Source organism: Echinococcus granulosus (assembly GCF_000524195.1).
Source record: "Echinococcus granulosus chromosome Unknown EG_S00080, whole genome shotgun sequence".
NCBI lineage: Eukaryota > Metazoa > Platyhelminthes > Cestoda > Cyclophyllidea > Taeniidae > Echinococcus > Echinococcus granulosus.
In genome coordinates, this window is record NW_020170460.1 from 182,327 (window position 1) to 194,090 (window position 11,764).

General features: G+C 42.4%; 1 protein-coding gene across 1 annotated transcript; it reads left to right on the forward strand. All coding sequences in view use genetic code 11, as the record gives it.

Annotated features, from left to right (window-relative positions):
- Nucleotides 1–3,242: 3,242 nt before the first annotated feature.
- EGR_07540 (Major facilitator superfamily domain-containing protein 2A) lies at nucleotides 3,243–9,989 on the forward strand (the record flags this gene model as incomplete). The annotated part of the gene is made up of 4 exons (XM_024496789.1): nucleotides 3,243–3,425; nucleotides 7,205–7,459; nucleotides 9,178–9,345; nucleotides 9,966–9,989. The coding sequence occupies 4 exons, from the start codon at nucleotides 3,243–3,245 to the stop codon at nucleotides 9,987–9,989; spliced, it is 630 nt and encodes a 209-aa protein (XP_024348794.1).
- Nucleotides 9,990–11,764: the final 1,775 nt, after the last annotated feature.

Here is an 11,764-nt window from a genome sequence, read left to right on the forward strand (position 1 = left end):
ACGCGTTTCTCGGGGCGACGTCTGGGTGTGGTCTGAGTGTACTCTTTTATCCTTCCGTAGTAACGAATACTTATTTTCTTTTGATCTGGTCCATTTTTGGTGTAAACTTTTTAGTTGCAAAATATTTTACTTTCTTATGAACTGATAGTTAAATTTTCTGAAAATATCGTCTTAGTACTACTTCCTCCTACTCTTCACTTAGTGCACTATGGAGGCGTTTAAGTTTGGCGTAAATGGCCTCATGTTTTTCGTGGGGCGCTTTTTGTCACTGGGCGATTTCCGATACCTGCGTTACAAATTTACGTAAATTGGCGTATTTAGCAGGCTAGTTACCTGCCTCACATATGTGCAACTTCCCGATTTTCCTACCTAAGATCGGCGTCACGGGCATATAACGTGTTCTTTATCAGCTTAGGGGAATTTCAGCTCTTCTGTGCTTAACGCCAACTGCGCTTCTTCAGCTTTTGAGCAACACTGACTGCCCAGTACGATAGTGCTGGTGCTAGGGTCACCTTCGACCAGTAAAACACTTGGACTGTAGCGGTCGAGTGTCCTCTTAGACCCAACATTGAGTCAAAAATTACCGTGCGTTAGGGACAGTTTGAACTACTAGCAAAATATCTTCTCAGTATACTTCCAGTAGTTCCCTTAATTCTTATTGCCTTTTCGCATGATGAAGTGGATTAGTCTCCTTTCGATTTCTAGATGTACCTACAATCACACTTAACTTGCGATTTTATTACTGTAGAAAATCTGTAAATCACATTTTCTTAATGGTAGATTGCCTACTTAGTACTGGCCACATGGCACGATTCGTGTTTACCACTAAAATGGGAGTGCTAATTTTATACTTCACGTTGCCAGAAAGGCTTGCTTGACTTTACCATGGCAGTGGTGGCGTGTCCGCGACCCTGACAGGACCAATAGAATGCGTGGGCGAGTGGGAATGAGGCGATGTTTGCGTGATTGTTGCGCGTGGCCGAGTGCCCATGCCCTTCCACGCAACGCGCGTGCGTACAAACCCTACTCTCTAGGGTCAGACCGTAAGACTACTGCGTACCCGCTCAAATTTCCCTTGTTTTAGACTTGGAGTGATGGAAAAGTTACCTTCATGATTTGTATCCTCTGAAACGGCGCACCCATTGTCATACCTTCTCCTTTCCGCTCGTGAGGATAAGCCGTTGCCTTTTGGTGCATTCCTATTCTCTTCTGTGTCCGATTGCTAGATCGTATTCCAGTCTTTCGGTTTTGACAGCTAATTTATTAGCCAGAATGGACGATGTGGCCGAATTTTCAGAAGAATTTGATCCAAATATCGTGTTTGTGACATGGTGATTATGCAGGTGAAAAACCCGGTACTAGGTCATCTCACGTAGATCAGTTTTGGGTGTTAACATATTAACCGACTTACAGAAAAATCTACTTTTGAGCTCTACTATGTCTGGAACTAAAAATCGTACATATTTGACGATCAAATAAGTAGATGGACTATCTCTATTGTATTTCATGCTTTAGATTCTTCGAAGATACTTTGAAATAAATCCATTTCATCATTGATTTTGTTTGTGAGTGGAATCATAGTTGCAATGTTGAAAACCTTAGCCCATTAGCAGTCGTATTGCGGTTTTTTCTTTAAGTTGCCTAAATTTTAGTTGAGGTGAGATTTCGTGTACCTCGAGGTTCTGTGAAATCGGCTGAATCTGATCAGCAGTCTAACATCGATGAACTTCGTCTTTCCTACCATTGAAAGGTCGGTTGAAATTAATACAATTTTGTCGTTTCAGTTTCTTTGGCTAGCTCGTGGAACAGTTCAATGAAATTTGCTGAACAACCAACCTTCCCTGTTTCCCCGGGTTTCGTGTAGTTTTAAAATTCTTCGTGATCTCATCATTGCAATAATAATGACGAAGCTGACTGGTTTTACATATCTTACTAAACATTGGGCTACCGTTAACCAAAATGTACACTTCAACTTTCCTGATTCTTCTCTGGCTGCTTTGTGTCTCCACGACGTCGTTCCGGGACAATTTTATAATTACCTATTAAAGTAGGTGGGTATTCCAAATGAGCGTCCTGAAACACCACTTAACTGTTGGCTAAAACCGGGTTTTCCTCAAAAAATAATAAAAGCTGTTTGCAGTTTTAAACAAACTACGGGAATTTTCGCAGGACTAATTCAGGTTTGATAACTTTCCCTATTACCCCGGCTGTAGATCCGCCTATGATCAGATTGATGACAGCGGATACAATCGGCAAAGGTGAGGTTGATGTTCACGTTGCCGGCACCAACGGAGCGGATTAGTGTTACCACCCCGGATTTGGCGCGGGTCGCTGCGGCGCCGGTCATGTACAGCCACGCCTAGTAAAACAGTGCGATAGTGACGGAGCTGTGAGGGATTCTCATGCGTTGAACAGTTACTTTTGTGCATTTGTGCATCAGGCACCCTTCCAGTACAACTAGTCTTAATGCACGACGCTTTATGTCGCGTTGGCTTGGCAATTGGTTTATCAGCGATGTTTCACCATCACCTTCGAAATCACGCCATGTCGCTGTGTCTGACCGACCGCCAATGCAGCTGTGACATGGCCGCCTTACCTCATTTCTGTGTTAATTTACTTGTTTCTAGATTGGTTGAGTACTGTCCTAGGATTATTGAAATTGTTTGGTCTAGTTTTTTGTCAAATTAAATTTACTCCGATATCATACAACTGAACTGATAAAAGATACCGCAACTCCACCTCCAGCCAGTAGTTTGCATTGGCCTGACCGTTAATCAACTTCTGCCATCGTTTTGCTAATGGATTAGGGATGCGAATCCTCATCGCATGATAGTGTCGGCACTAGCCCACTCAAGAGTAAAAGTAGTAATTTTCGGATTTCGAGCTCCTTTCAAAAAATGTGTTCGTCGGGATTCAGTGAAGCTATATTCGGGCTTGGTAAGGATGTGCTTTATTTGTTTTCTTCCTACACAAGATGAACTGTCATTACGAATGTTATTTGCCAATCTCTGAAGTAAGAACACCAAGCTTTATTGTCTCTCTGACACAGGGCACGCTACTTATTTCTTCACTTCAGCAGCATTACTCTAACTAGACAATTTGCTTTTTTTCTCCATGGATTATACGATGGTGATGAATCGACTAAATCACATTAACACTTATTCATGTCATCAAACAATGAAAGGCACCAGATATCTTTACTTATCGGCCTAATTCCGGACATTCGCTAACTTTGATTAGGCATGTTCTCGGAAGTGTTGGCTATTCTCTTCGGAGTGGCCGTCTTCGGTGCCATCATCGCGCCCTACCGCGTTGTTTCAAGTTGTGAGAATTCACTCTTCACCAATGGCACCACCGTTGCCAACTTCACCGAAGTTACAGCTATTTCTCAACCTTTTGTCCACCCTGATGCCAAGCGACGTGAGGTGAGCTGCAGTATCGGTGGCAATTGCTAATATCGTTCAATTCCTCTCATTTGTAGGTAAAACTATCTTAGTAGTTTCACTACACTAAATCACGTGAAAAGCATATGGTTTAGATCGTTTTAGATCCTTTTGTTCAAGTTATAAAGGCACACCACTGGTTTCCCCAATTCAGCTTCAGGGCTATTGGTGGTTGCTAATATTGACCAGGTTTTCTTAAACTCGTTCTCATGCAACTCTCTTGGGTTAGGCGAGGTTGTAATTCAAGTGCAATGTGCCGCAGTGACGGTATCGGCCCTTATTTAGCCTTTGAAGGGTTTTGATCAATGGGATATTTTTAAAATACCTCAATAAAGTTGGACAAACAACAAAGTTGTCTCCTTGGTTATCCATTCGCCTTTGGTTGATGGATCAAGATTGCCTTATTATCTGATGGTGGTAAAGGAGATCCACGAGTTGATGAGATAGGTGTGCGAATAGTCTGACTTGGCTTAATGAATCTAGTACAAAGTTTACATTTCCGTGCATAATCTAGGGAAGTGTGCTTGTGTATGTGCTCATGCATTTCATTGCGATCGAATTTTAATTCAGATCACAATCACATGTTGTGGCATAGAAGTTTTTGTTTATCCTTCTAAGTAATAATTGCCATTTTTCGCACTGTTTCCAGACTTTTTCGCCTTGATTTCTATAACCTCATGTTGAAAATTCGCGTCTCACCTGCAGAGGGGGAAGTCGGTTACCCTTGTGGGGATCTTCCACATCTTGCAGAGGAATATCATCAACCTGGTACCTCCGTTATTATTATGTTTTGTAAGAAAGATCGAAGGCACGGACTAATGGTAGGAGTTTAAAACTGGCGTAGAAAATCAGCGTGGAGACCTTGCCGCATTGGACTTTAGTCATCGGTAAATAAGCATATAACTCTACCACATGGCCCGTCCATCTGGACTCGCGCTTCGTTTGCAAGATGGGAATGCAGAATTTTTATTTATTGGTAGTCGCATTTATTTTCTTGATAGCTTTCCTGCCACAGTTGTACATACAAATATCACATTGATTAACTAACCTTTTGGAAAGCTCCTTCCGCATGGGAAGTTTTGTCAGTTGAAACAAACTAGCTCAGAGTGGCCTGTTTTACTTCGTCATCGTCGCCGATGGGTATCGCAGGCCAGTTTTTAAAAATTTTACACGGATGCAAATGATTGCCTGGTGTTTACCATTCCCACAGAACGATTTATCTCATGTGTAGTTTGGTGTCTTCACAGTTTTTCGCTGAGTCAGTAAGGTTTGGAGGAGAAGGCAGGTCTCTCGCTGTTGATTGTCGTGGCTGTGGACCTTGGACTGGGCACCACGACGACGGAGTGTATCGCTGGATAACGAACGGCTGGCAGTTTTTGAAACAGCGGCACCCGTCCGGTGTTGTTTTATTGTTGTGATGGTGGTCTTGTATGCACAGATTCGTTCGCTCTCTCTCAGGAGACGCTGTTACGTGCATAAAGTACCACTGTTGCCTGTCATTCTGCCCAACAGTGTTGTGCGTGGACTGATAGTAAGCCTAGCTGGATACTGTTGCAACTTACTACTGCATGTGGTTCCGCCACGGTGGCATAGTTTTTTAACCATTGTACCGCAGGTCTCAGCTTTATTTTGACAGACTTTCATGGATACTCATTTTTACTGTTGAATTTAAAATCACAAGAAATTCGCTCGTGGTGTTCGCGGCTGAATGGTGGAGACAAGTATCCTCATGGTCGCTGCATATTTAAAAACGAGGAATAGGCGGAACTGCGTCGTCTTTTGGATTTCCTAACGTTTGGGGGATTTTGGTGTTGTCCTAACTACTTTCAGACTGCTATCAAGTTGAAGAGCAGTTGAGCACAGAGGGTTATTAGTTGCTTACTGTTAGGTTGTGTTTTTTCCCCATGTTTGATAGAGAACTCCTGATGGTTCGAAGACCATCTACTACATTTTTTTAGTTAGTACATACCCTTTCAACATTTGACGCGTCATTGATCAAGGAATCTCTGCCTCCACTCCTACTCCGCAATGGTGATATTCTCCTCTCCTGTTTCTTTGGGAGGCATTCAGAATAACGGTGGTTAACAAAAACATTTTTAACATATTCCATGATTAGGGTCTTTTCTGACTTAGTAAATTACCATGTCAGTTGATTAAATTCAACATAAAAGTTCCTTGTTTGCCTTTCTTGTTAGGAAGTCTGCCACTAGCGTCCCTTCAAATCGGCGGTTTCGCCTCGTTGAATAGCGTTGTGGATGATGCGTCAAGTCTTGTCACCTTTGAAGATGTGTGCTTCCATCAGACTAATTAAACTCATAATTATTAATATCGAAGACCTTGAGGCTGTTAAAAGTAAAACATTCTGATAGTCACTATTTTGGGTTCTGTTCAATCGTGTTAACACGTTCTCTGCCAACAGCACAAGTACGTGACAGTCGTACTTTCTTTCATGCTAACTGATCGCATGAAATCGTGTATAGCAAACGGATTTTTTGAATTTTAGAACGTAAAACAGATGTGGCGTGATGCCTCAGATCGGATGATAATAGCATGCTTTTCTAGGCTTTGAATAGTATACGTTTGTTGAAACAAATACACATTTCGACTGTTTTATGAACTACTTATTTGTGACTGTGGACACGGAGGTCAATACTTGTCACCCTCTGGTCTCTATCCCCAGCCGGAAGAACCGGGACGGTAAAGGCCTTACAGCAGACACCTGGACCACAGTGAGTGTATTTCCCTGGTTTTCACGGAAGTCCAGCCCTTGCCAAAGTATATAAACGTTTCTAGAGTGTTGGTAACGAGGCACGGAAGGAAATTGCAATTTCCATAGTGCATATCTACAGAGCCTCGAAATGGGAACACCTTCTTTAATTGCAAACATTTTCATCACCATAGTGATTGGTTTTCTTCTAAGACTGGGGTGACAAACTTGTTGACAGCTTTGGCGCCCTTTAAGAAAGGGAGCATGTCGACAATGATGGAGATGCTGATGACATCTTTTTTTCCTTAAAAAGGTATGTATTGCTCTTCCTAGTTAATGAAGGGTGGAAATCTTTCAAACTAACTCGTCCCTCCAACGGTATCGGTTTCATAGCTATTAATCAATTATTAGCTGTGTGATTCTGTTAATCTGCACTGCGGTGAGATTATAAGTATCCTCTCCGTGAAATTTCGCTTTGTTCCTTGAAGTAATTGCAGCTGTTTTGCGGCTTTATCGTTTTCTTCGCATCTAATGTTACATGTCTCCATTTATGAGTGTCATCTTCCTGACCAACATTTCCATTTCAAAAGTGGATTATATGAGGCTTTTGGTACATTGTGAAATTAGATTTCACTTCTGCTTGGAACACTCACCAACAGCACAACGTGAACAACATTTCGGAACATCAGTGGCCGAGTAAGTGAAGTGTTTGGTGGGACTAATTTGTGCAAGGCGCGCGGACACATTCACATCGCGGTACGTTTGACGATGGCTTGGATGAGAAGCTCCTTTCTGGCTGACAGCTTCAATATATCTTGATCAAAAAATGACCTACTCGTCGCACGGAAAATTTCAGCTGGGATCAAGGTACTTAACAATGATAAGCTGGAATCTGGATTAAGAATTATCAAGAGCCACCATTCGAAAAATTTAGAACAAGCTGGAATATCAGCTAGATTCCTCTAGTCTGACATTTGAACCCACTAACGCACAGATTCATCTATAGGAGGAGATCTTTTACACCTCCATCATTATCTATTTCTACTTTTTTTAGGCATGGGCCTATATGCTTGCTGCCTCAGTGACCTGCGTCATATGTACGGTGGCGTCGCTCATCTGCTTCTTCGGCACCCGTGAAACGGGCATCAACCTTGCCGACACAACTGCCGACGATGTTGGGGCGGGTGACGGGGATGGTGGTAATGCGACGACACCAGTGGGTATCTTCACCGCGGTGCGAAAAGTCCTCACCTACCCACCCTACCTCTACCTCATGGGCGCGTTCCTCTTCCTGTCTCTTGGCATTCAGGTGAAATTACTACTTCTCTATTTCTACCTCCTTATTCAGGCTCTAACGATTTTTTGTCTTCTGTGCATCTCTTTTCATTCGTCCACTGTGCTTGGAAAAAGGCTAAACACATTCCCACTCGATCTTTGTTGCATCTTCATCCCTTACTTTGTTCATTTATTTCCACTGTATGTGGTTGAAAAGTTTTAGACGAAGGGCTGCCGAATCAAAAAGTGAAGAGATTGATTCTGCTAATGACATCTATGCGTGAATCCACTTGTTTCTTTAAAATAGGAACCCTGCGGTTAATGACTATTCTTTTTTTTTAAAGAAACTGCACTAAAATGACATTTGTTTGCAATTTTGTTAGCATATAGGCGAAGAACGCGAACAAACATCTGTGGCCTCTTGGACATATGCCCCTAGCCAAACTTGAGGCTGTTATGAATCAAAGTGGCAAGGGGGTTCATAACCAACGCTAAACTCTTTTGGGGACTTTTTAAGTCCTTTTTTGAGTTTTCCTACTTCATCTGTTGGTCGCAGATGGGGCCAGCTGAACATCCGAAGTGCTCTGCATCCGTCAAATTGATTCTGCCATCTTTGAAGTTTTCAATTTATGATTAGTACAGTGGCTTTGCAAAAGGAGGAATTTTAGTTACTACCGCTACGGAAGCGAAGGCTGATTCGTTCTTCCACTTTTACAACAGTTCCTGTAAAACATCTTTATATAATTTGCATGTCATTCCGTCCCGAGGAGTGACAGCGACAGGAGCTGTTAAATGACATGATTGGACGCCGTCAATTGGTACTTCACCCCTTTCTCCTCCAGCCTTCAGTTTAAGCGGATAACAGAAGCCAGTCTATCCTTTCAACGGCCAGCCTCCATGACTGTATTCGTTGTTTTCCAAATACGAGATGCATTTGAATGAAGCTCGAACCTTTACGCAATTAAATGAGGCCAATTCATTTAAACGAGGTGCAGTCGCATTTATTTTCTCGTTGTTTCTCTCCCACAGTTGCGTGTATAAGCATTCCAGTGATTAGCCAATCCCTGGAAAGCACCTTCCGCACGGAAACATTCATCAGTGTGGAGAAACCGTTCTAGGATAGCCTGCTTCACATCGTCATCATCACCGGTGGCACATGTTCATGAATGATTGTATGACGTTCACCGTTCCCATAGAATGAATTAGCTCTTATAGGTTAGTGGAGTGTGGAGGATGAGGTAGGTTTCCCACTGTTCACCGGCCGCGTATAGTGCTGTCTGTGAACCGGGAACCACGGCGATGGGCAGCTTTGTTGATGGACTTCGTCTGGCTGTCAGTCTTTGGAATGTCTGTGCTCGTATTTTGCTATCCTATTGCTGTGGTGGAGGTCCTGTGTGCACAGGTCCGTTCACTCTTTCGCTCGTTCGCAAAAGACTTGATCAGGAGACTCTGTTACGAACATAAAGCACCACTGTTACCTGCCCTTCTGACCAACAGTGTCTAAATTCGACTATCCACGGAGTGTATCTGGACTGTTAGTACCCTCAGTGAGCATGTGGTAGTGGCACGTTATTACTTTTCTTCCTAGAGAAGTTGTCCACTGTTTATCTTGACCGTCCCTCACAAAGGCACAACCACTCCTCTGCTTCATCGTTCCAGCTTTATCAAAATGCTTTAAAAAGTGCCAAATCGCTTTTCCAAATGTATTCTATTTAATTGTTTAATTCTCATTCTCTTATTCTGCATTGGCAGTTCCTGCAAGGCAACATCGCACTTTTCATCACGCACTCCTTGCACATGAGCAACTACCTCATTCCGGGTATCTTGTGCCTCCTCGGTTTCACCATCCTTCTCGTGCCTCTTGCCCAAGTGCTGCTTCGACGCCTAGGCAAAAAGACCACCATGGCCCTGGGCATTGTTGTGAGTTGCCAACATTATATCACACGTCTCGATTTTCTTGCCCTCGTCAAAACAATGAAATGAGTCTAAGATGCTTTTGTTTGGAAGCTAGTAGCAGTTAAATGGTTAGATAGTTAGGTAATTTATAATTTGACAGCACACAGAGCGTTTGTCACTGATGATAGCTTACTGCCAGGACATGACACATTCGGGTCATGAAATATGAGATGGGGTAGCTCGTATCGGGAGGGTTTTTTTCATATCCCATTTAATATCAGAGGGAGAGGACTTACTGCTGAACAATGAATAATTCTACCTGCTGAATCTACAATACTTTATGAGGTTTGTTCATTTTTCAAGAGAATAAACCATATAATGATGTCGGTACGATTATACAATTATTTTTGTATCCAACATTCTCGAATGAAACCCTTATATCAATGGAATGGCTCAATTGAGACCTCTTCACGTCAATTTGTAACTGGTCATAAGTGAAGCAATCATGTGCGTCACTTATGCCACTGATTGCCAATTCACATTATATTCCCTAATATCTTGACTACGTGAATTCAAGGCCAGAGAGGGAGTGGTGCATTAAGAAAGGCACTGAGGGGCGCAACACAACCAAATTTACCTTTTAGGATTGGTTCGAGCGCCTTTTTTAATGCTGTGGGATCATCTCACGTGACAAATGAAAAATTGTAGGCAGGCACTAAGGCCTGTCTTACTTGAAACATTTGTCACGAGATGTCTTCATAATCCGGTATTCGTAATGACGACCCTGGTGTCAGTATAATGAAAAGAGACGTATCTACCTTGAAGAGATTTAGTGAATTTTACGTTTTTATTGTTGGGGGAGGCATTGCCTTGATATACAACCATACGGTTTAATCTTGAAGAAGTTATCTGAGCAATTCACCTGTCTACCTTTCCGTCTTTTTTGGGGAATTATCTTATTTGTAAAATGTGAAGTGTTAACAAGGTCATGTGTGCTTCTCAAAATGCGTGGCCTCAAAGCACTCCTACCTAGTCGTCACAAATTTCGCATGGGTTGATATCTCTTGCGGTGCCGCTCACTCCGATCACCAAAAGTTTGCCTTACAATTCTCTTGTGTTCGTGCTTCATTTTTTATCATGAAATGGTTTCTCTGATAGTACTGGCTAATCCAGACCCTCTTATTGGTTAATCAATTCTACCGCATTCCTTAAGTCACCATTGGTGAGGGTGTTCGATGCCATTCCTTATACGAATGGTGACCTCCAAACCAATCGGAGTTCGGCTTTGCTTTACCACCTTCTACGTCTCGATCTCATATCCTACTGTTTTGATGTTTTTTTTTAATCTTCAGGGGACGTAAAAGGATGTATGCATGGACATGCTTGTGTATGACCACTTTGTACTTTCTGTAGAAATATTCACTTTTGAGCTGCTACACCATAGCGCTGGAGAGTAGATTGTGTACATCAGCTTCAAGTCTAGTTGTTGCCTAATGTTTACAACTTGTGGATTGAGCAGTTCTCGGCTTACAATTCCCTTTTATTCGTGCTTTCAGTTTTGTCAAAGAATAGTCATTTTGATGGTACTACCTCATCCAGATCCTTATATTGCTTAATTACTTCTACCGCAATTCCCAAATCGATTTCGGCCAATGCATCGTGTTTCACTCCTTACACGATTGACGACCTTCAAACCAGTCGTAATTTCGCATTGCTCTGCCATTTTCCACGTCTAAATCTCATCCTACAGTCTTCCAAGTTCTGAATTTTAGGTCCTGCAGAGGACTGTATGCATAGTCATGATCTTGTGTGGTCATTTTGTACTTTCTGTAGATGTATTCACTTTTGAGCTGCTTCGGCGTTGACTGTGTGCATCAGAGTATAGTCACGATGGGTAAGATCTCGGTTTCGAGACTAGTTATTGTCCAACGTCTGCGACTTGTGCATTGACTAAGTGGATGTGTCAGGGGAATGTAGCGCCGCTTGTTCTTTAATCAGTTGTTTTTTTTTCCCATTGTCATTGTTTTTGCCTTTTAGGCTTTTTAATCTTATTAGGAAAAGTACGTTTTGGGGACAATCTAACTTATGCAAATAACCGGAAAAAATTGTAGTTAGTTTAAATAATCCCACTTAATCCTCACCAAAGTGGCTCTCAGAACACAGGAGATAATTTCATGGCTACTTTTGTATGGGAGCACTCCCCGGTCTCCACACATTTTTTGTCACTGAAATCCAGTTTTGAAATGCCCTCATCCAATAAAACACTTCCAACAGTGTCAAACGGGTTTGCAGGAGGAGGGTCGGGTCATGTCTGTAGTCGGTGCATTAGGTGGATGAACTACTTCCAACTGCTTGTCGGTGCCTCAGTGCCGAATGAAATTATTTCATTCCACCAACGCACAGTTGCTTTCACTTTTCAGTTGAGCGAGAAAATTCATTTTTT